This window comes from Panulirus ornatus, chromosome 18 (assembly GCF_036320965.1).
Source record: "Panulirus ornatus isolate Po-2019 chromosome 18, ASM3632096v1, whole genome shotgun sequence".
Classification (NCBI taxonomy): domain Eukaryota; kingdom Metazoa; phylum Arthropoda; class Malacostraca; order Decapoda; family Palinuridae; genus Panulirus; species Panulirus ornatus.
This window is the reverse complement of record NC_092241.1, coordinates 26447320-26472296: the sequence shown is the minus strand read 5'-3', so window position 1 is coordinate 26472296 and position 24977 is coordinate 26447320. Positions and strand designations below refer to the sequence as shown.

General features: G+C 41.2%; 1 protein-coding gene across 5 annotated transcripts in view; it reads right to left on the bottom strand.

The window, feature by feature from the left end:
- Positions 1 to 24742, bottom strand: part of LOC139755012 (uncharacterized) — a 102938-nt gene extending 78196 nt beyond the window's left edge. For all 5 annotated transcript variants that reach the window (XM_071672919.1, XM_071672918.1, XM_071672923.1 and 2 more), the window contains exons 1-2: positions 23795 to 24742; positions 1547 to 1889 (exon numbers count right to left, since the gene is read on the bottom strand). In XM_071672919.1, the coding sequence (XP_071529020.1) occupies positions 1547 to 1646 (100 nt within the window). In that variant the 5' untranslated portion in view covers positions 1647 to 1889; positions 23795 to 24742. The remainder of the gene's footprint in view (positions 1 to 1546; positions 1890 to 23794) is intronic.
- Positions 24743 to 24977: the final 235 nt, after the last annotated feature.

Sequence of the window (24977 nt, the reverse complement as noted above, 5' to 3'; positions counted from 1 at the left end):
GGGGTATCAAACAGCCACGCATTATGTTTACTTCAACTGCTTACTGATGACCTTCACTTTGGCTAGGATGGGGCTCTTCCCGTAGTGGTATGTGCGACCATGGAAGGGTTCCCTGCCGTTACGAATATGACCAGCACTATCTTAGCTCTTTACGTAACTTTCGCTTGAATCGTATGAATGTTCAGTACTTCGAAACTATACGTGCCTTGAAAATCTTCGTCCATTAGCAATCATGATAAAACCCGTCTGATACTGGCGACACAGTTTCCTAAAGCTTCTACGTTACAAACATCGCATCAGTACCTTTCCTCTGCTTATGCCTCAGGGTTAAAGATAGGGAAAGAGGAAGGCAAGTCCTTTAGGTTATCTTGTCTCTCTATATATAACCAGGAACAATGTCAGGTCCTTGACGTAACATTTAAGGTTGTTCTTCTGGAGTCGAGGTGTTTATCTACCTTGTGAATAAGCATTAGCTCTTAAAGAGACGCTTTTGTATATGTATTTAGTTCCCGCACTAGAAATACGGTAGACAAACAAAGCTGAAGCTGTATATGGACTTGTTTAATAAGCTTACATTCTCTTATTTGCACTCATTTACTCGCGTGATTCCGTGATTCAATTGTGCTGGAATACCTTCCAACCTACCAAAACATTTCATGACCCCCAAGGCCACATGACTACTCTAGTAATTTACGAGCGATTCAGCAGCGTCTGGATAATAATAAACGGTAATGACTGTGGCCAACTGTATTATAGGTTATAATTAGAGTCTGGGTTTTTATTCTGCGAGGTGATTTATAGTAGCTCTTGGGTGTTTGCTTGAGAACAGCTAAATGCATATGTTCAGCATGTACAATTTATGGCATGCAATTTAGATAATGGTTGTAGATGAAGGAACGCTAATTTGTCATTAAGAAAATCTTGGAGTCAACGCTCTAAATTCTGCGGAGAACCTGATCTTCAACAGGACGAAGGTCTACGCTCTATGTCTATGTCATAGAACTTCTTCATGGCTTTACTGGGCGACCACCATCTTCAAGATGTAGGTCTATACTTAGACGCGAGGAACCTCGGACTGCCAGAAGGGACTATTGAAGACGTCTCCACGACTGTGACCTGTACGACATGACCTTCACCTTCACATGCCAGGATTGATGCTGCTAAGGTGTGCCTTCATTCTGTTACTTAGGAATCTCAAAAATCTCATAAATATTCCGAAGCGTGAAATAAGTGGAGAAGTGCTAGGGAAAAGTGGGTAAGGTAAGGAAACCCTGGCATCAGGATATGAAAAAATGATTATACTGAAAATCCAAGTCCAAATCGTTTCGTTTTCGACTTCCTAAGCACATGGTTTGAGAGTGATACGCATGATACATGAACGCTATAGGTATTTGATATAACTTTTTCTACAGGTTGAAAATATATGTTCCTCTCATACGTAGTACTTCTGTAATACGCCAGTATTTCAGTAGACCACAGAGCAAGAGTGTAGACCATACCGCAGAGACTGAGCAGTGAGGGGCATAACTGAGATGGAAATACTCACGTTTTTTCTTGTCGTCTTCTGGGCTGGGCTGCTGCATGATGGTCTGCGTGTGTACCACTTGGTGGGGGGCGGGAGGCGGCGGAATATCCATGGTAATCATGAAGAGCGCTTCTTCTGCCACGGTTACAACAGGAACAACAGTGGGTGAGGGCGGAGGTGGGAGCCCTCTGCGTGTATCACTCTGGACACTGCTGGATAAGGAGCCCGTCGGGGCTCGGTGCTTGTTCACCTGAGGAGACGTTGATACAGATAACTCCTGCAGGAGTTCCTAGCAGGGCAAACGGCTCCTTGAGACGGCACAGTGAGAGGGCCTCAGTGTGTCTCGTACCTACACACTCAGCATCTGCAAGAACAATGCATATGCATGTTAATTGCCATGGGTGTAAGGCAGAACCAGGAGTGGCCTGCAGGCCAAGGGGGGCCGACTTACATCTACATTATTACAGGTTTAGGATCACCTGCAGCTTCAGCATCATGATTTTTCCTCCTTTTTTTTCGTTTAAGAGCAAGGATCCAACGCAGGGTAGGACATGTAAATGGCGCTCTTGCAGATTCATCTGTCATCAATCATCTAGGAAGATAGAGATTCACACATTCCTGAAACGCCGCATGTTTTAGATGGTTAAACACCGAGGAACTACCAAAACTACCCACTTATCTTAGTTTTTTCATGTACTGGAAGAGAAATTACAATTCAGTACGATGTATAACACATATATTTTGGGCTTTTTACAGTACAGAAATTTGTTTTTCCTTGTCTTCACCGTAGAAATTCCTTCTAGATTGCTATCAATGCATTATAACCACAACAGTTATAGAAATCCCATTTCCTAGTGAACAATATCAGTGATTGTGCACGAACCAAGTGTGCGGAAAGCAAATTATCTTATTGTTATAATGGATTCGAATCCTAAGCATGGCAGTTGTTCTACGTCCAAGCTGGGTGTTCATCCCTCCCTCTGGGCTGGTTGATAACGGAGTACCTGACTTGAGCTATGTGTGTGTGTGTGTGTGTGTGTGTGTGTGTGTGTGTGTGTGTGTGCACATTAATACACGGGAGTGTGTGTGTGTGTGTGCACATTAATACACGGGAGTCAAGACGAGGTATACATATACAAGATTAAAAGACATGCAATATGAGTAATAAAACTCTTCGTAACACACAAATAGTAATCACACACACACACACACACACACACACACACACACACACACACACACACACACACACACACAGTGTAAACGCGAATCAAAATATACGTTGTAGTGGTTAGCGTTACTGACTAGAGGTCAGCACAGGCCCGCCCTCTATCGGAACTGCATGGGTTCGAATCGTGAGCGCGGCAGGCGGCCCTCACCCAATCCAGGTGTTCATCCTCCCCTCGAGGCTTGCCAATGAAAAGGTATCTGGCTTTTGCTTTTGGGTGTTTGTATGTGTGTATATATTCACACATAGTAGTAGAGAGCTGGTGCATACGAGGATGTAAAAGAGTAAGAAACGGTACAACATGAGTGTAGAACGCTCTCTCCCCCCGTAACACACACATACACACACACACACACACACACACACAAATATAGTAGTCAAACACTCAAGTCTCTCTTGACATTAAATCCTTGAAAGGAACCCTTTTAGCACCGTGTATAAACTTATTTACATGTATTTCCATTTTGTCTGTGTAAATCATTGGTCCTGAAGTGAAATGCCGTCACCCTGTGTGAGGATTCTGAAAATCTTAGGGTGACAGCAGATCAGTGGCTCTCGCCCACAAGGAGGTTTTATGGAAATGGGGCAGCAAGTACCATGGGGGAGGCGGAGGCGTTAAATTGGTTCGATATGCAGTGTAAGCAAATGTGGGTAGTGAGTGCTGCTTTGTGAGCACGACGGCGGTGAAGATGCGAGAGAATGAGTGCTCCAAAAGGAGAAAAGAAGGGTGGACATCTGTGCCACAGAAGTGATGAGCTGCTACAAAGGTGTTTGATAAGTGGCATATGAGGGAAAAGGTGTCCCAGAATTGTGTGGTAAGTGGCAAGTAAGGGAACACGGCTTTATAGACGGTCACAGAAGAGAGGAGACGTGTGAGTGATGTGCAGTAGGTGGTGAGTGAGGCTGTTATCTGTAACATCTCATGATGTTAAGTAGAGCTTAATATTTCCGAGAGCATAGGCAGCAGTGTCTGTGGCTGTTCACCATGCTGGATGTAGCTCCTTGATGGACTGGCACGTAGCGTTGTCGCCACATAACAAACACCATATTGCTTATCACAGCTCCAAGAAAAGATGCACGTAGCACGAAGACTTGACAGACAATAAATACCCTAGCAAAAGCATATGATATAGTACGCTTGAAAATTGGTCAGAGGACTTATGATAGCCATATGTACCGTGGAGACGTTGTTAAGACTGAATACATGATGAGCTGTTACTCTGATCTCAGCTAATACTACTAAGGATTCGCCTTCCTCTGTTGTTATTGAGGTCATCGAAGGTATCTATGGAGACCTATTTATGGCGATGGTATAAGCATTCAAATCCATCAGCGCAATTGGGGAATAAATGAAAAAAAATAGCAGAGCACACAGACTCTCATCATTATGGATTAAGAATCAAAGTAATGTGTGTAGATGGAATCAAACTTGTGAGAATGATGATAAATAATTGCCTTGTAGACTATATGAAACAGACAAGAAAACAGCTGCAAACAAAAAACATATCAACAGGAATTAATCATCCTATATGCTTTAGTTCAACCTCTGTTAGGTTATCTTTAATTTCCACATTTTTAGAAATTATATTATCAGAAAAATTAAGGATGAATAGAGGATATGTTCGTATAGAACACGACGTTGGGAAAACTCCTCCATTTCTCATTATCTCTGAGCCTGACCCTTTTCTCCTTGATATTCAGCCCAGCAACCAAGAAGGGAATACCAAGCCCCCTAGTTCCCCGCGGTGTACATGGCCAGTATATGAGACCGCTTTGCTTCTTAATCACCCTGGCTGCTTAATATCCCGTGCTGGTCATTAGGAATGAAAAGCTTTCGTTGCTATCGATTGACTTTTTCTGGTCACGTAATGCCGGGAGAGATGGGTTCCCTAAGAAGACAGTGCGTCGAGGTAGAATGAGGAGAGAGAGAGCGTGGTAGTAAGACACGACACAGTGGTAATGATGACGCCCTTTTACATTCGTGTGGTTATTTATTACTGGATATAATTGACAACACGGAGGCACTAGCAGCTTAATGAAGTCATGGTTAAGATTTATTCCTTAATGCATTTATAAGACCTACCGTTGCATAGTTTCGAACATTTAAGTCTTTCAAGTTTTTACACTCTGTGTTTATGCAGCATCTTATATGTAACAAGAGATGAAAGCAGTGTCGAGGGTGTTCTGTTTTGCTTTGTCTTAAACATTTGCATTTCAGTGAGTCATGTTTTCTCCAGTGTATAGAACCTGAGATGGCAGTCATAAGTGTACATAACGATTAGCTTCGTGTTTCCACATACAATATCGGCTGGACCATTCCGCATATTCCCGTTGTTCATGTGACTATGTGAACAAATCTCTTCACTTTACGAGAACGCATCTTGAAATTCTTGCTTTTTCTACTAGAGCAACAGCTTGAATTTTACACTCGCCCTTTCTCCATCGGACACTATACAAAACACAAAGCCTGTGTACATAAGAGCAAGATATAAACTTTATTTAAAAGTTTCCCTTTGTGAGGCTGATGTCTTCGCGATAATGAATAATCTGTGGATATGCCATAACTCACCATATACCGCCTTTCTCTTTAAAGGAAAAATATCTTTAAGTCATTTGGTGTTCTCATTGAACGACGACCATGGGCTTAGCGTAATTGCTGGGTATGCATCATACGCTCAACGTGGACCTCTTCACCAAAATCGCTGAGTCAATGAGTTTGAGAGAAAACTAAAAAAAACAGAAGGAAAACAGGTCGTCCCGCTTATGCAATTAATTTACAGGACGATCTAATCAATGTATTTTCACCCTCTCATTCATCCCATCCAACCAGACTGACTCCTTCTTGGTGTCTCTGAATGCATCTTGACCTATCATTGATAAAACTCTTTCTGCCAAAGTTTGATCTGATTAACACCTAAAACCGACGTATCGTTCATCATTATATCCAGATTCATAAAAGGATAAGATCCTGGTCTTCTGGGCCTGTTCGACGACATAGAACATACACTCATGACCTGTGTAGGTCCAGGACAAAGTCCAGACTGATCATCATAACGCGTACTAAATTGCGTACACATGAGTGCATCTCTTCACTCCTTCGGTAAGTCATGGTTTCGATCCCCACTCAGCTTCACTCATGGGTAGATGGCGTGGCCAGTCAGGTTGGCCACGTCCGAGACACACTCGCTGATCATCGGTAGCCCATGAATTGAAGGGAATCTTTCTGTAAATATAATTCAAGATGAATTCTGAAGCATGATGGTTGCCGTATATATTGTCATCGTTTATTGTATTAAGAAGTGAGTTTGACCAGATTTGCCCATATTTCTCCTCATTTTCCAAATATCATCAGAATAATAGTGCTTTTTTCCCTATAAGCAAGATACAGACCTCGTATTATCTTCTCATCATTTAATATATATATATATATATATATATATATATATATATATATATATATATATATATATATATATATATATATATATATATATATATATATATATATATATATATATATATATATATATATATATATATATATATATATATATTATCCCTGGGGATAGGGGAGAAAGAATACTTCCCACGTATTCCCTGCGTGTCGTAGAAGGCGACTAAAAGGGGAGGGAGCGGGTGGCTGGAAATCCTCCCCTTTCTTGTTTTTTTTTAATTTTCCAAAAGAAGCAACAGAGAAGGGGGTCAGGTGAGGATATTCCCTCTAAGGCCCAGTTCTCTGTTCTTAACGCTACCTCGCTAACGCGGGAAATGGCAAATAGTATGAAAAAAAAAAAACCATGGAAGCGGAAGTGGATCATAGGGTGGGGGAGGGGGCGAAAATCCTGGGGGCCTTGAAGAATGTGTGGAAGTCGAGAACATTATCTCGGAAAGCAAAAATGGGTATGTTTGAAGGAACAGTGGTTCCAACAATGTTGTATGGTTGCGAGGCGTGGGCTATGGATAGAGTTGTGCGCAGGAGGATGGATGTGCTGGAAATGAGATGTTTGAGGACAATGTGTGGTGTGAGGTGGTTTGATCGAGTGAGTAACGTAAGGGTAAGAGAGATGTGTGGAAATAAAAAGAGCGTGGTTGAGAGAGCAGAAGAGGGTGTTTTGAAGTGGTTTGGGCACATGGAGAGGATGAGTGAGGAAAGATTGACCAAGAGGATATATGTGTCGGAGGTGGAGGGAACGAGGAGAAGAGGGAGACCAAATTGGAGGTGGAAAGATGGAGTGAAAAAGATTTTGTGTGATCGGGGCCTGAACATGCAGGAGGGTGAAAGGAGGGCAAGGAATAGAGTGAATTGGAGCGATGTGGTATACCGGGGTTGACGTGCTGTCAGTGGATTGAAGCAGGGCATGTGAAGCGTCTGGGGTAAACCATGGAAAGCTGTGTAGGTATGTATATTTGCGTGTGTGGACGTATGTATATACATGTGTATGGGGGGGAGGGGTTGGGCCATTTCTTTCGTCTGTTTCCTTGCGCTACCTCGCAAACGCGGGAGACAGCGACAAAGTATAATAACAAAATAAAATAATATATATATATATATATATATATATATATATATATATATATATATATATATATATATATATATATATATATATATATATATTAATATAATATATATATATATATATATATATATATATATATATATATATATATATATATATATATATATATATATATATATACATATATATATTCTGTTAAATCTACAAGGCATGTTTTTAATATCAAGTTAAAGAGAACCCGACAGCAAGCGTCTAGAGAAGACAGAAAACGAATCAGATACAGCACAAGGCCTTGGCCAGCGCGCACGTCCAGACGATCAGATAACCAGCAACACTCCCTGAGTGAACCAGTTCATATGCTATTAGGAATGAGTCTAACACTTTGACTCTCTGGTAAATACTATGATAAATCGATCTTTTTCTCGCTCTTTTTTTTTTTATTATTGCTTTAACAGAAGGTGGGAGGTGAGCTCAGGAGAAATTTATTTAGGTGTTTTTTTTTTTTCTTGAACAATGACTCATTGCCATGTTCGTTAGCATGGAGGGTGAAGCAGTGTACACCTGTGTCAAGGATTGATAGTAAGAATTTCTGAAGACGACGTGAGAGGCCAGGTGACCCAGGGTGTGACTTACTGACATCCCTGACCTTGAGTTGATGTCGAAATTATCTATAAGAAGAATCAGACCGTCGCCACTTGGGCTTCAAGTGCACTGAATACTTTCTTTGTGTCAGTTTGTATCAATTGCATCAGTTTAAAAGGTCGATTTTGAGCTGTACGGACAAAACTCGAAGATGTGCACCATTTCCACACTGGAACAGATGCAAAACTAAAAAGTTGTAGCTTGACTGCGAAATGCTATATTGAGTTCCTCACCACCGCCGCCGCCTCCATTTATATATATATATATATATATATATATATATATATATATATATATATATATATATATATATATATATGTGTGTGTGTGTGTGTGTGTGTGTGTGTGTGTGTGCCCCCACTATCACAACTTGTGTGTGATCCGGCGTAGAAGACCAGTACCTCGCTTAGAGTGATCAACTTTACTACAGATCTTTTTCCTGGCCTTGCAGACGCATATTTGAACTTCTAGTACTAAAGTTGAAAAAATCGTCGTGTAATGAACGAGGTTTTCTAATGTTACCTCGTTATATATATATATATATATATATATATATATATATATATATATATATATATATATATATATATATATATATATATATACGAATAAAGTGCATAGAAACCAGGCCCATAGCCTAGCGATTAGCATTCCTGCCTCGCTCACAGGGGTCCCGGGTTCGATCCTGGCTGTTGAAGGTTCGTATGTTCTGTGATATATATTTCATTATCTTGAATTATTCAAGTCATTCTGGCCGTTCTTGCTTCTCTATATGACTAATGCCAATCAACCGTTAGGGATCTGGCCGGTGTCTTGTGATAGGATATATTAGGATGCCCAAATGCTGCAATGTATCGTCATTATCACAGTAGCAGATCACACTGATATCAAGAGAAAAGAAAAATTACTTTTGTGTTCCTCTTCATCAAGGGGCAATGGTTTTATATCGTCGATTTTTTGCATTACTTAGCAAATAATAATCACCTTCACGCTATTTCTGGCATTGCGACAAGAAGACAGACAAGAGACCGTGTCTCGGCATTCGGCGGATCACTACCGAAAATATCATCATGGACGCCCGGGGTACAACAGACGCCCCGGCTGAATGTTATCAAATGATCGAATCTCTTGCGTTGCTCCATTCGTCGCGGATGTCACCTTCACTTCGGAATGTCGGAATAATCTCGTGAACTTTTTACCATCGTGGCAGCCTAGTTGACTGGGGGAGGAGGGGCCTTGTTATGACAGCGGGGGGATTGTTGACTGGGGGAGGGGCCTTGTTATGACAGCGGGGGGATTGTTGACTGGGGGAGGGGCCTTGTTATGACAGCGGGGGATTGTTGACTGGGGGGAGGGGCCTTGTTATGACAGCGGGGGGATTGTTGACTGGAGGGAGGAGGGGCCTTGTTATGACAGCGGGGGGATTGTTGACTGGGGGAGGAGGGGCCTTGTTATGACAGCGGGGGGATTGTTGACTGGGGGAGGGGCCTTGTTATGACAGCGGGGGGATTGTTGACTGGGGGAGGGGCCTTGTTATGACAGCGGGGGGATTGTTGACTGGGGGAGGGGCCTTGTTATGACAGCGGGGGATTGTTGACTGGGGGGAGGGGCCTTGTTATGACAGCGGGGGGATTGTTGACTGGAGGGAGGAGGGGCCTTGTTATGACAGCGGGGGGATTGTTGACTGGAGGGAGGAGGGGCCTTGTTATGACAGCGGGGGGATTGTTGACTGGGGGGAGGGGCCTTGTTATGACAGCGGGGGGATTGTTCGTTCCTCATGCGCGGGATCTAACGATAGAAATGTTGTCTCCAGTAGTCTTAGTCACCATTTTCTATTGTTCCTCGCCTGTAACATCTTCTATGTATATAGACCAGTGCTCCTGTTGCAGACTTTCAACGAGGTTCTTCTTCATTCTTAGTTCTGAGTCAAACGGAAAAGAAATGATTTAATTCAATCCCTTTCATAATCTGATACCTAAATGTACCCCTGTGTTGATGTATACTATAGCCTTATAATGCACCCAGATATATTTGGATGACAGATAAATCAACCCATTTTCATATATGTGAAAATTGGTCGCTTTACCTTTCATACTCAATAGTTTACTATCAATCATAAGGTAACCCACTCAGTTCCAAAAGCAGTCAGTATAGTTTCAAGCTAACGACCAACACTGTATCAGAGACGCAACCCAGAATACCTCCAAAAGACTGGTAAATTTTCCTGAGATTTTGATGGGAGTCTTGTGAGGTTTACGTTGTTGGTCATCTACGTTCCTCCATCCTGTGGGCCGATGACATCTTGGACAGCGTTGGTGGTCTCGAGCGAGAGCCAAGAAGCATCTGCCGAGTTACACGAATCATATCCTTCGAAGATCTCATTGAGAGATTGTATCTCAAAGGCCACAACTCATCGCCACTTGTTTGAGTAGCCAGATAATAGAAGTCCAGGAAGTAGCTCTAAAAATCTACCTTGATCGAGGACCATTTTTTTTTATAGTTGTTATTCAGCTGGCAATGCAATGAAATCTGTGAGATTTTCCTCATCTTCCTTGAGGTCAACATGAGGGATACATATAAGGATTATGACTTGTAGCCATCTGGTCAACAGTATCCTGGAATGCGAAGTCTATTGAAGCCACAGGAATCAAGCATTCACTGTCAAGTGACCGTAAGACACACAAGCTGTCTAGGATGGAGCATATGACTTGCTGAGAAAGAAAGAAACTCCAGTGGTAAATTAACGAGTCAACCAGTGTACTATGAACGCTGAGGAATAATGTAAGTTTAAAGCTGACGAAAAATAATTAGGTGTGATAATCTTCAGTGACCTACAACCATATGAAAAGCGTGCGAAAGCGGTCATAAAAGCGAAGAAAATCTTATACTTCGTAGACTGGGTATTAGAAATTAAGTCTAAGAAATTGATTCTCACTCTTGATAGTCCAAATGTTTGTCCCCAACTTGAATACTGGTCTCAATTTTGTTCATCCTTACTTAAGAGATGTCGAAATAAAGTGAGAATGTCGGCGACCATTGTACCAAGAGGATTTCCCGACCTAAGAACAAATCTTATGAAAACCTACGAGACAACCTTCACTTTTTCACCTTTGAACAAAAAATGTCAAGAGATGATCTTAGTTAAGAGCAAAATCAGTACGATTTCACCCGAGAGATGGATACAAACTAGTAAGAAAGCCTGTCACTTCGAATAAAGCAGAATACTTTTTCTTTCATAAGATTCTGACATATGGAATATTTACCAATAAATGTCGTTGAAAAGCATCAACATCTTGCTGCAAATAGGCGAGTGTCGTTATATGCGTCTGCATAAACCATTTTTCCCTTAATCATCTAGATACTTTTAATTCTCTCTCTACACCCAGCTCTATTTCTTCTCTTTGGCCGTCACAACTAACGTCAAAGGGACTCAGCAGTCTGGTGTTATTTGTATTCCTATAAATTCCTGCGTCAAATGCCTCCCTTTACCACGTCTTTATCTAGCGCTCGCTTCATGACTGGCCTCCTATATGGAAGATATGTGGATAATGATGGACACCATCTGTTCTGGTGTACGGTTGTTGTTGCAGATGGTCGAGGAGGAGGAGGAGAGATGGGCGGGTGAAGAGGACACAGTGGCTTATTCGGGACAGTTGTGGCTGTAAGAAGCTTGTTACCTGACATGACCTCGCTTCTGTCTGATGAAGTGTATGTAAATAACAGTATGTATTAGTAAATTGTTCACGAGGAAAATTATATCAATTGCGTCGTTGTCCTTAAACCCAAAATCTCTATATGCATATTTGATATACATATTTTTCTTAATATTTTTATAGGAACTACAACATGAAGATAGCAGCTGATGGCAGCGAAGACTTATTAAAAATGGAAGTTGCAGGAGAGCTATGTAACAGATGAGGTTATGGATGAGGTATAGTGAGGGTGAATTTGTGGCGCTATTTTACGTAAAAGTATATGGCTGGCGAGTGATGAAACATGAGGTATGTGGGTGAGGTTTGGGAAGGTTACAGTTCGAGTGAGTAGATGAAAGGATGTGAGAAAGAGGGGTTGTAGAGTGGCTATACTTTGCTTATCGTTGGAGTTAGGATGGGGCATGGGTAGGAGCTGGGATGAACAGGTTTGTTGCAATGCGAAGCCTCAGAAGAGCAAGAAATCGCTGGGAAGCCATATTTTACCTTGAATAAGCAATACCTGTCACGAGGGAACATACCAGCACAGAACAATGGAAAACAGCTCTGCCTGGGACACTACTGGGGAAGAAGAGACTCGTTGGATTAAAGCAAGTAAAAACATGACGCTGGGATAAGACAAGGGATGACATGGCTGGCTGGAATAGAAGGGGGAAGACAAGTCTTTCTGGGAAAGGACAAGAGAAAACAGACCATCACTGGGATTGGACAGCCTATGACTGCTCTCTCTGGACTATAAGGGTAAAAGTCTCTTTGGGACAAGGCAGAAAAACACAAGACTTGTTTGGTTGGGATAGGGTAAATAAGATTTCATGGGATATGACAGCAGAAGACAAGAGTTGCTGGGATAGAGAAGAAGTCAAGCCTTATTGGAATAGAATAGGATATGACTCTACAGGTTATAATGAGACACTTCTTGCTGTGTTGGGACAAGATTTAAGGGGAAGAGAAAAGAAGAAAGAAGACAAGGTTTTCTTGTATAGGAGTGAGAAAGACTATACTTCTTGGCTTGTTTCTTTTTTTCATATAGTAGCCAACGTACCACGGGTAAAAACACCCTCAATCATGGCCATCTCGGATGGAAATCAAGTTAGAAATCATAAGAAAAAAGAATACGAAGAAGTCATTTGAGTTCCGAGGGTATTTGTAAACCTGACTCCAAAAGGGAGAAAGGCTATATAAGATGCGATAAAGACAAAAGATAAAAGAGATTACTAATGACTTGTACAGGGTAAGAGAAAGGTATCTTTACACTGAAACCATGGGAGAAACAGGCAGATGCGAGTTCTAGGAGTGGCTACGGAGACCACGGCCTAGATAGGAAATACCTTTGTCTTGTTACTCTTATTACTCCAACACGCCCTTTTAAGATCAGTAGATAACGGAACACATTTTGAATAATTTGGAAAGGCCTTTCAATGACAGAAAACACTAAGTGAATCAAACCTATGCCTACAGGAGACTGTCAGATATACTGCAGCAATTTCCTCAAATCTTTCATACAAGAAGCCAAACCAATGCAAAGACACGTTACCAGACTAATACTCTCCATATCTAGACTTACTTGATGTCAGTAATCTAAGTGGAGTGATTCTGCGCTATGTTGATGAACCTAAGAGTATCTCCGTCCTCGCCACTATCTATCTCTCGTTTGTTTCCGTGGAAGCGCTGGGACACCTGCCTCTCACAAGCCACTGTTGCACACTGTCTCACAGTGTCACGATTACATTATCCTTCAAAAGCTCTTATTTATACTTATTTTTCTGAAGTAAAAGCATCTCCGTCACTGCTTATCCGAGTTCATGTATAATGAACCATCCATCTACCTCATCCATTATTTCTCTAACTACATTTCCCTTCCTTCTTTTTTCCGTTTGATACTTTGGGTATCTCAGTTCATTCGATTCATTTTCACCTCTTTATTCATCCTATACTTTGCATCCTGTCGTCACTGATAGTTGGATATATTACGCAATACTATTGTTTGATGTCCAACAGCACTGAAACCTGAGGTGTATGAAATGAACCATGTCGTCAGGTTGGTCAGTGTGGCCCAGGTAACCTCTTATATCCATGACTCCTGAACACAAAATATTAGTCTGACACATCAAGTAATTTCAGCTGACGTGGTACAGGATGATGCTCTAATATAGTCAGTTGAATCAGAAACATCAGTCATGTTTATACAGTTGTGGGTCACTGAATGACCTGCAGGAATGTAGGGTATGACGCAGGAACACTCGTATACATACAATCCTTCAGTAGTTTCCCCTAGCTATTGTCCTCTCGCTCAGTAATGTCGAAACGGTTCGGGAAAGATCCAGGAGAAGAGGGGCCTGATAGTAATTAATTTGGCTCAGAATTATCACTTTTCTAGCGTTTTTGAATGGGATTCTGATATTGATATGCGTTGCTCACTCGTCCTATAATACACAGCTGATAATTATGTGGTCTGAAAATGTATTTTCTGCTTGTATTGGCAGATCAGAAATCTGATTCGTTTTCTTAACACTATAAATTTTTCTTTTTGTTGTATCATAATTTGTGTATCTATGTTCTGAAAGCAAAAACTCTCAAATACATATAAAAACCTGTACTGATATCAGACCTGAAATAGTAGGAGACTCATATGGACTGAACCTACATGATGAGGAATACGTACTGATTTTGTTGCTTTGAGTGACTGGTGAACAAAACTGTGGATAAACTGGTGAAAATTACTGTTAAGATATTACTCTATGGAATGATCAGTGGCCGATACGTGGAAACAGTTGAACAAATAATGATTATCAAGATCAGCAGCAATGCGTGAAAATATGGCAATACCGAGTGACGAGAAATGGCTTATAATCAATTTTGTTTTCAAAAATAACACTCAATATAACGTATCTGCTTGGAAAAGTCTGTGTGATTAATTTCCCCAAAGTTCTAAAGTTCTCGTCACTTATGGTTTGAGAGTTCTCCCACCTGGACATCTAGCGAGGGAAATATCGTGTGAGACTATCGCTTCGATGGTCGAACTGCTGATTATCTATTACCTGACGTTGCTTGGCGCAGCCCGCCTCGCACAAACCTCACACCGACCCACAACTGGCGTGAGGTAGAAGGCAAGACACGTGCACTCCTGCAGTACTGTTGCTATGTTACTTTTGACGTGATGATAGACTGAAAATGAAAAAGATAATGCGAACAATGATGTGGTCATGTTAACTCGTATGTTTATGAAGTGCACCAGCCGTAATTAATTTCCTTTGGTTCGTAAACGCGGGAAATTAAAAACTGAAGTGATTTAGTCCAACAGAAAACGACAGTCAATGAAGTGAGTATACGTACATTATATTAAAGAAGTTTGAATACCCTTCAAGTGATGCAAAAAAAATAAACTTCTGGACTTGATTGTCTTAATCAGTCCGTGTACAATATGGTGAATATGTTCTAATGTATACTGATTGGTGAACAAGATGATGGTAATATTGTTTCATATATTGACTGGTTAAAAACAGACTGAAAATAATGCAATATATGAAATTTTGATGAGAAATATGTAGAAACTGGTGAACGAGACTGTGGAACGACTGGAAAAAGTATTGTGAATTTATTCCTTTAATATAGTGATCAGAGGCCGATGTGTGGGACTTGGTGAAAAAGTATTAACTATAGTGATCATTAAACAATTTATGAAAATACTGCAGATATCGTGCTTATCATGACTCGTAAACCATATGTGAAAGTACTGCAGCATTGTGATAATAAATGGCTCATAATCAATTCTTTTTTTTTTTTCAAAAATGACATCCAGTATCCAGATATAGTGTGACCGCTTGGAAAAATCATTGTGATTGAATTCCCAAAGTTCTAAAGTTCTCGTCATTAACGGCCTCAGAGCTACTCACCGACTTTGACATCTGGCGGGGTAGCTACGCATCGCGATCCGTGCTGAACCTCCTCTGGCCTTCGCTTAGCGAGGAATGAGTAGTAGCACATTGCTCTACCCAGCTGCACAACGTCGTATGTTTATTGTAGTATGATGAGTGAACACGAATGGTGTCGGTAAGATCGAGCGAAACTACCGAGTCGATCGTCAAACTGCTGGTCATTAGCTGATGTATAAACACAAATTAAGCAGCCGTGGAGACATCACACACCCCTGCCGCAAACCGACATCACTGGGAACCGCTCACTTTCCTCTCTTCCTTCTCGTACACATGGGCCCCGGCACTGCTTGAGGACGGACAACACAAGCCACACATCTGCTGCCCACACCTGACGTGAGGCTGGACGCAAGACACGTGCACTGCTGTACTGTTGCTGATTAATGTCATATGTTATGTGATGATACACTGAGAATCACATAGATGATGCGAACAGTCATGTGATCATGTTAACTCGTATTCTTATGAAGCGCATCATGCGTGATTGATCTCAATTATTTTGATAATCGCAGGAAAATCAATGCTGAAGTGATGTTGTGTGACAGAAAACGAAAATGAAATGAAGGGAATATATATCGGAGAAGTTCAAATGCCCTTTAGGTGATATATAGATATGAGAATTTATGGACTTGACTCTCTTGATCAGTGTTGAACATGGTGAATATATTTTGATAAATACTGATTGGTAAACAGGATGACGGAAATATTTCTGCGTACATTGCTTAGTGAAAAACATAGTAAAAATATCACCATATAGAAAATTTTGATGAAGAATATGTGCAGATATTCTTAACATATCGTGACTGGTGAACAAGACTGTGGAAAAACTGGTAAAAAGTATTGTTGAATTATTCCTTTATATAGTGATCAGTGTGAACAGTTGAACACATAGTGGATAACATAATAAGTAAAAACACGTGAAAATATTTCAACACTGAGTGATAAGACATGGCTTATAATCAGTATTTCTTTCAAAAATGACATCTGGTATCTAGACATGGTGTGACTGCTTGTAAAAATCTGTGTGATGATTTCCCAAACTTCTAAAGTTCTCGCCACTAATGGCTGGAGAGCTCTCCCACCTGGGCATGCAGCCGGCAGTGGTGCAGGACGTGTCGCTCTGTGCCCAGTTGCCAGGTCAAGTGAGGTCACCTGCCCAGCCAACAAGCCGCTACTAGATCACAGCGCATGACCATCGGTAAGTGCTTCTCCTAAGTTAAGTGCTCCATCACTTTAATTACATTTATTAACCCTTCCGTGTACATCTGTGTATATCTATTACATTGGCACTAACTCCTCGCTACCCGTGTGGTCGAGGTTCTATTAAGGATTTTATGACAACGAGTCCATACGGAGCGTACAAAGGTTGCTTGTTCTGCGTAGTCCGTAGTGATATGGAGGATAAGTTTAAACAAAGCGATTTAAGCGAGTTGCGGAAGATCTAGCACTAAGGGGACGTGTTACAGCGTTTACAAATGGCGCACCGTGACCTTACCCCTCACTGCCTCCTCACCAGCGCCTGCTTCCTCCCATTGTATCCTTGTCCGCCCCCTCCCTCCTCCTCGCTCGCTCGCTCGTACCCTACCCACGCAGCCTCCTCACCTACACCCGTTCAGCGCCACTGTCTGCACTAACCCACCCCAGTTGGCATTCTACCCCCAAAGCCTATGCCCCCACAGCCCCTCCCAAACCTCATGTTTAACCTACCCCCCCTCCTCCCCACTCCCGCCACGTCCTGCTACCACCACGCACCTCCATCAAAGCTCCGCTTGACCCACATCCAAACAACAGAGCCTGATCATTGATATTCAGCATAGTTTTAGACAACGTAGATCATGCTTTATAGACCTACTTGAATTTTTTTTCGTGAATTATGCTATACCCATGTCAAGACAAAAGCAATAGATATCCTATTTCTGGATTTCCAGAAAGCATTAGACAAAGTACCCATGTTAAACTGATGCACAAAGTCCGGGACTTGGGAATTACCGGGTGTATAGGAAAATGGACAGAAGCCTGGTTGCGTGATAGGAAGCAGAGAGTCGTAATGAATGGCGAATCATCACCGTGGTCACTTGTTGCAAATGGAGTACCCCAGGGATACGTACTTGGGCCTATACTTTCTATCGTTTATATCGATGGCCTAGTGTTCAAATTTGCAGATGACGCACAGATCGGCAATGTCATGATAACTGAAGAAGATAGGCTAAGAATTCAAGAGGATCTGGATAAAATCGTTTTTGGTCTAGTAAATGGCTTATGCCATTTAACGTCAATAAATGTTAGCTGTTACAAGTAGGAAACCTCAGCAAAAAAAAGAAAAATGTATTATAATCTGATGGGCCTCAAAATGAATGAAACACCCAAAGAGAGAGATCGAGAGTTTACTGTTTCCAATAACTTGAAAGTCTACCAGCATTGCAATGAAGTTACTCCAAAAGCAAACGGAATGTTAGGATTTAAAACGAGAAGCTTTATGTACAAAAGCAAGGAAGTAATATTACCATTATACCTAAGTCTAATTAGACCCCACTTCGAGTATGCAGTGCAGTTTTGGGCTCCCCACTTAAGCAACGATGTTCTTAAATTGGAAGCAGTAAAGAGCAACCAAATTGTTTCCCCCCTTGCGTAATAAACAATATGAGGAGAGACTGCGAGAATTAAAACTTGTTCTCCTAAGCATGAGGCGCCTCCAGGGCATATTGATAGTGTTTTAGAATACTTAAATGATGCGACAACGTCGATATTGAATATTTCTTTACAGCAGCGCCAGCATTACCGACGAGAGGTAATGGGCTAAAACCTAGAGGTCACTGAGTTAATCTGGATTGTACGAAATATTTCTTTACCAACGTCATTATTGTTGTGTAGGATAAGCTCCAAGTAAATGTTGTTCAGAGCGCATCCCTAATATCTTTAAAATTTGGATTGATCATCATTAGTCACACTCTGGTATTGAATAAATCATTTGATCAGTATTGGTAATAAAAAGTGAAGGGATACATAATGTTGGCGATGGGATGCATGACACATTCGTGTTCATTCTACCGTATGGCCTTCCTAGAAAAACTTCCCTCAGGCATATGAATCATGCAAGGAATTCTTTCTGCCCGTTTCCCGTCCGTCGTGTGTAGGAGGGAGTGCAGGGTGAGGGGACAGAGAGTCTTTGCTTTACTAACCTTTTCTTCTACTCTTGTTAAGGGGACGGTATCGTATATATTCTTTTTGGTCAGACCACTTCGCTTGAACCTTGGATCTGTGCATCTACTTTACTCAAATCTACCATTAACTGAAGATCTATATAGTCCTAAGACACTTTATTGTATCATCTGACCCTCCTCCCTCCTCTAAACATCGATTTCATAGCCAGAATTTGAGTAGTATGATCAAAATAGGTCAGGCTTCGCTGAGGACTCGTTCCACGCCTGTGTGGCTTCCCATCGACGCTCGCGCCGGGGGTAACTGAAGCAGACAAAACTCGCGGGCAGGTGGCATCGTCTCCACCCTGCGGTTACCAATTTCATGGTTGTCAGGGACCTGCTCACGGTTCTCTTACTCTCACCTTGTTTCATCCTTTAATACAAAGAGAGATTGAATGCCTTCCCGAATTTCATAGATATTCAGGGAAATGTAGATAACGACTCGATATTAGAATGCAATGGAAATAGATAAGGTAAATAAAAGAAGAAATTATCGTGGCAAGTTGGGTGGAACTGCTCAGCCCCAGACGCAACAGCTGTGGAGCGCGACACACGACTCCAGCTGACAAGGGGGCGCGTGCTCAGGTCCGGGATGGATAACTCTCATCATAGTGTAACTCACTTCGAGGGGCGGTTAGACGGACGGTATTTCATGATGCTCCGATGGATGAATGTTGTTTCCACAGACGAGGAAGCAAGCAGGGAACCGAAAGCCATATCAGAGGTAAAGGACTGTTGTTACTGCTCTTAGGAACTCTGGTGGTGGTACTTGTGGGTGTAAACTCTACAACACCATCAATACCATAACCGGGAGAAGATTAGACAAGGCAGCAAGAATTTACAAACAGCACAAAGTAATGGTGGAGAGTTTTAGTTTGTAGTGATTAGTCGACCATAAATTCATTACAAAATCCAGTCGTTAAAAATGTGTGTTTGTTTAAGACTTAGAGAAGATTCTGTCTTGGTCACCAGTTTCATAAAATCATCTGTAGTGCTGCAAAGGGATACATGTAAACGATAGCTAGAAAATGGTCGACATCGTACAACAAGTTATGGATTTATCCCTTTCCTCCTCTTCCTCCTCCTTCCGTGGAAAATTTTCAAGATATATCAATATTTGTACATCCCCCGCCATGTACTGAATGTCTTGGTGTCTGGCAACAGTCATTGCAGTGGATGTAGACAGCAGACACATTAAAACCAACACCACCCGTTTATTTCTAGTATTATCAGCGGGAAATTAGTCGTTCAGTATCATACTCTCAAAACTTCGTTGATCATGCTCACACTGGTTCGACAATGTAGTATATTAGCCGACTAGAACATAACACTGCCCTTTATCCCAAAGTAAAGCATCCAGTGAGATGATCAACCTGAGACCTTCTCTAATTCATAAGTATATATATATCTGGCTCGGCAACTTAATCGTTCCAAACAAAATATCATCATTCTTCACATCATTCCCTCTCAACTGTCTGATTTAGATACGAGTAGCTTTGAAATGATATGATATCAGAACCTAAGTTTGTGCTTGTTTTCTCTCTTTTCTTTAGATCAGTCTAGTATATATGGTTGAGAAAAGATGTACAAATGAGAGATCATTTGGACTGAGAACCACTGTAGGTCCTATATTGAAACGTCCACAGACTCGACACATGACCTGCATATTATCTCATTCCATCCGTAAGTAAGACCAGTAAATAAGGCCACAAATTTAGAGAGAGAAAAAGAAAGATTCAACTTCGTAAAACAAAAGATAATAGTGTGATCTCATGGTATAAGTTTACAATATTCCGTCCATCTCCTCTGCAAATATACAGAAAACAGACAAATGTTGCTATCAAAACTTTACAATGGATATCCCACACCCTAAAATGGATGAATCCCGCCAGAGATCACTCTGATATCCTAAACAGGATATCATTGTACGTATCCACCAAGATACTCTTACCTACAGATCAGTGCCTCATTTGTAGCACTAGTTGCCCAAAATGCAGGGACGTGAAAAGAAAACAAATGAAATGTTTTGTAAAGAGAGTAGAACGATCATTTAAACCTGTTGAAGAGAATTAGAAAGCAAAACAGAAAAAAGAAACACTTTACTGTAGGTTCAGAGTGTTGACCTATCAGTCGAAAAGGACCACTGTCATCCATTATGTAGAAGGGAACACACAAGCACAGTTTACCTGCAATAGATGAGCAGTACGGATTGCAGAGGTACTTAGAAAAATAGTAGCATTTGTGTCAGTGTATGGGAGAGAGTGTCATCAAAGAGGAAGATGTTAAATGATTCGTAGAACGTCAAGAGAAAATACCTGCAGTTTATTATGATGGGAAATCACTCAAAGTTTTACAGTTCTCTGTGTAAGATATGTAAATGGAAAGCAAATATGGTGAATAAGCTAGTGCTTAAATAGGATATCAGCAGCTAAAATATAGCAGTTCATTTTTTGAATTCCTCAGATGTTCCAAGAGAACAAGGAGTCGTAACCGCATTTGGATTCGCTACCTCAAACTTTGAGATGATTTTCTTGAAACAACATTCATGTAACAAAGCCTCATTCTAAGGTGACAAGAAAGACTTTCCCTAGATGACTTAGCCAACCTTTACTGGTATTCTGATTAGTGACTCTGCTCTAATGGAAGAAATGTTTCGATTCGTCAGGGAAGAAGAGAAAGATGATCATTTCATACGAGGAAGATAGACGTCATCTGAGACAAAAACACGATAGCAGAGGATCACTATGGATGCATGTCCATCAAGCCAATTTATTATAACATCATTTGGTGCAAATTAAACCTGGCCAGCCCAAACATATCCATTGCCCGTGAGATATGAATAAAAGGCGGTAGATGGAAAGCAGGATTTCATTGAGACTGGAGGGTTGATACGTTGTCAATAAACTTGTGGATTTGTACATCAAGGAGACGGCCAACTGCCAAAATGTACAAGAACCTCCTCAACTTGTTAACTTGGATGACAATTTATCTTTCATCCGGTCAGTGTCACGATTTGTAAGTATTGAAGAAATATACTGACACTTATTACTTCTCCCTAGCAAAGTGTTGATGAATAGCTATGGAAAAGACTGATATCATTGCATAACAGTTACGAGTCACTGATGTATAAGACAGATGACACACACTTCGTTAGCCTGGGAACAGATGCTTCATACGACATTTCATCAAATATCCTCTATGTTCTCAGCCGTGAAGACACGCATCATGGGTAATGCACTCTCCAAGATTTTGTTCTCTTTAATCTGATATACGACGACTACTCACACAAGGTGACATTCTACCCTCACTGTACGTTATGTTCGTACTTTATGCAATCGCATGTGCTTTTTGTCGCCGTAGTACTCGGTATCCAATCGCTTTAAAAGCCTTTATCCTCTTCGCTTTTTTCAGCGGTGAACTAATCATGAGGTAACTTCTATTAAACAGATCAAGGACAACCGTGTCAATAGGCTAATTGCATGTTAGACAACCTGTTTGATAGTGCTCGCTGCTAGCAGCCTCTGATGTCAGAATGTTTAGTATCATGATAATAACTATGATCTCATAAAGATGGCTGCTGCGCAATTCTTGCTTTACGTCGAAGATTTCTGTTATGGATACAACTCCATATCCAAACTAGGCTTTAGATGAAATATGAATATAAAGAGTAGAGTAAATACAGAGAGAAGAGGATATAAATAATGAGTCTTGGAGGAAGATGGATAACCTGCTTGTTAAAAAGAGGTAATTTGCTGCTATTAAGAAAAAGAATGAGAAGTTAAAGAGTTTCAGAGATTAGTAGCGTAGAAAAAGGGAACAGACTGCACAATGGCCCACAACTGAGTTGCCAACGGTTATGAGATAATCATATGACGCAGTAGCCTCTAGATTATTGCACGGTCTAGCTAATTTCAGGGGCACGTAATCAGCAACAAAGGAAAAAAAAATACAGCGTGAATTCTGATTTTTAACAGCAGTTCATGGTCCATAAATCTGTCTTGATTTTCTCTGACACTGTCACAACAGAACATTCTGGTATGTCAGCTGTTTATGTATACTGAATAGATAATAGCATTATTATGTCAAGTGATGTTTATATCGCTGGCCATTATTAAAAAAGGATATCAACACACTATCATCCAATATGTACATATTATGTGTCGTCAATGCAAAGACATTACAAACATTGCGTTTAGAACGATGTGTCTACACAGTTTAATCAGCTTTCGTCAAATCCCCAGAGTTAAGGGTTTCGGTATTTTGACCGAGTATTGTTACTATATCAATCATTTTTCCTATGTTAAGGTCATTTCAAAAATTACAAATCCTGTAAATACCGTTACCATAACAGCAATTTACAAATTGGTTGCGAATTTTATCCACAATATTACCAAAATTTTAAGATTCCCCGCTGTTTTTGCTTTGCAGCCATGCAAAGATACTCGCATCTACTTTCGGAATGATAATCAAACAGAATCAAATTTCAGGATCATGCGCCGTAAAGTACACCTCAGATCATACAGAAGCCGAAAACAGAGGGACCGTTTCCGTAGAGTTCAGTGTAGCTATTGCCCGTCTCTCGCCTGAGGGTGAGAAATGGACCAGTGACCAGGAGGTACTGGGTCCACTTGGCCTTCGTTTGGACTTGTCATTATAACTTTCCCTATGACCACCCTCAGTGTGGGTCTAGTGGACGACCCTGCTAGTTGTATTGTGTTGCCGTGCTTGTCTCCGTATTTCTCTTGCGTACAGTGGATTCATATAGTACACCAACAGTTCACTCATGTCAGCGCTTCATTTAACGTTTCGTATCAGTACCTTTGACTGCTGATAGGAAAAAGATTATTGCTAGTACAAGCGTGGCAAAATAGTTGCTTTACTGAGGTTCTCTCCATGAATTGCTCTAATCTAACTGTTGACATACAATAGAGCAATGCTATTAAATATCACTGAGGAAGGATCAGTTCTTTTACGAAATGAAGCTGTCATCAGTTTATAAACATAGAATGTTATGGATTCATTTTATTATGATCTTACCTTATCTAGAGGCTATTGATGGCTGAAGACACTGTAGACCACTGGTGTATCCTTATGTATGTGGACAGTTTTTGCACTGTGCCTTATAACAAACAAATCATGAAATAACACTAAAGTCTGCTATTAGGTTATGTCAAAGACAGTTCAGGAAGCCTTACGACTTGTCCTTAATGCAATCAGTGTCAGTGTTCTATATCACAATGATAAGTGAAATTAAAATGTAAATTAGTAGAATCTTATCAAGCTTTTGTGAGACTGTTTCTTACATGATTTCAAGTAAGCTTTACCAATGTTTCATGTGCGAAACATTCAGCTGAGCTCACTCTTTGCATGCACGTTCAAGTCACCAGTTTCAGTGCATAAGAGGACATACACCTGAAGGCAAACGCAAAATCATCGTAGGAATGTATATGCAATATTCGCCACGACAAGCACGAGTGAGCATACTTCCAAACTCTGAAGGAAAGCAGAGAGCACCAACCCTGCAAGGGGTAATGTAATTTCGACTGTAGCTTTTATATTGCAGAGTGACTCCAAAAGTCTCTTCGAAATACATTGAGTCTCTTTGCTCAGCAGTGTTAGGTCATGATCTGCAACGACCAGACCCCCGGAGTGTTCAGTGACCGGTCACGTAGTGCTGTCTCGTTGTTGACTTCTTTTCCTCGGAAGATTCATCTCTTGTTCGCTGTTCATCCTTCACGGACCACAAGTTTGTTTACATCCCACAAAGAAACGCAGCCAAAGTTCAGGCTAAGACGGTTTTCTGAAATAAAGTCTTTTAAAACACCGATCAGAGTTCCTTTAATGTGTCGTTTGGTTCGTGGCCAATAATTATAGATTTTCCTTTGGCCGGGTCTCACCAGCAAGTTGCAACCAAGGCACTGGGACACGGACAGACTCGGTCCAGTGAGGCTGCAAGAGCAACCGTAACGCGCGACTGGCTGAGCGAGCGGCTGCCACTCAACTGTGTGAAGAGAGCGGACCCTCACAGCCGCCCTGAAGCACGAAGCGTGGCCCATCCCCTTCGCCTGCTCTGCGCCTCCCTCCACCCACTATCTGGCCCCGCCCACGCTTTACTCACCAAGTGACCCGCCCATCTTACTCGTCACGGTTACCGAACATTCAACCTGGTGACTACAACCATCCGTCATTGGACTTATAATGTGTCTTTCCCTCGGTTTTG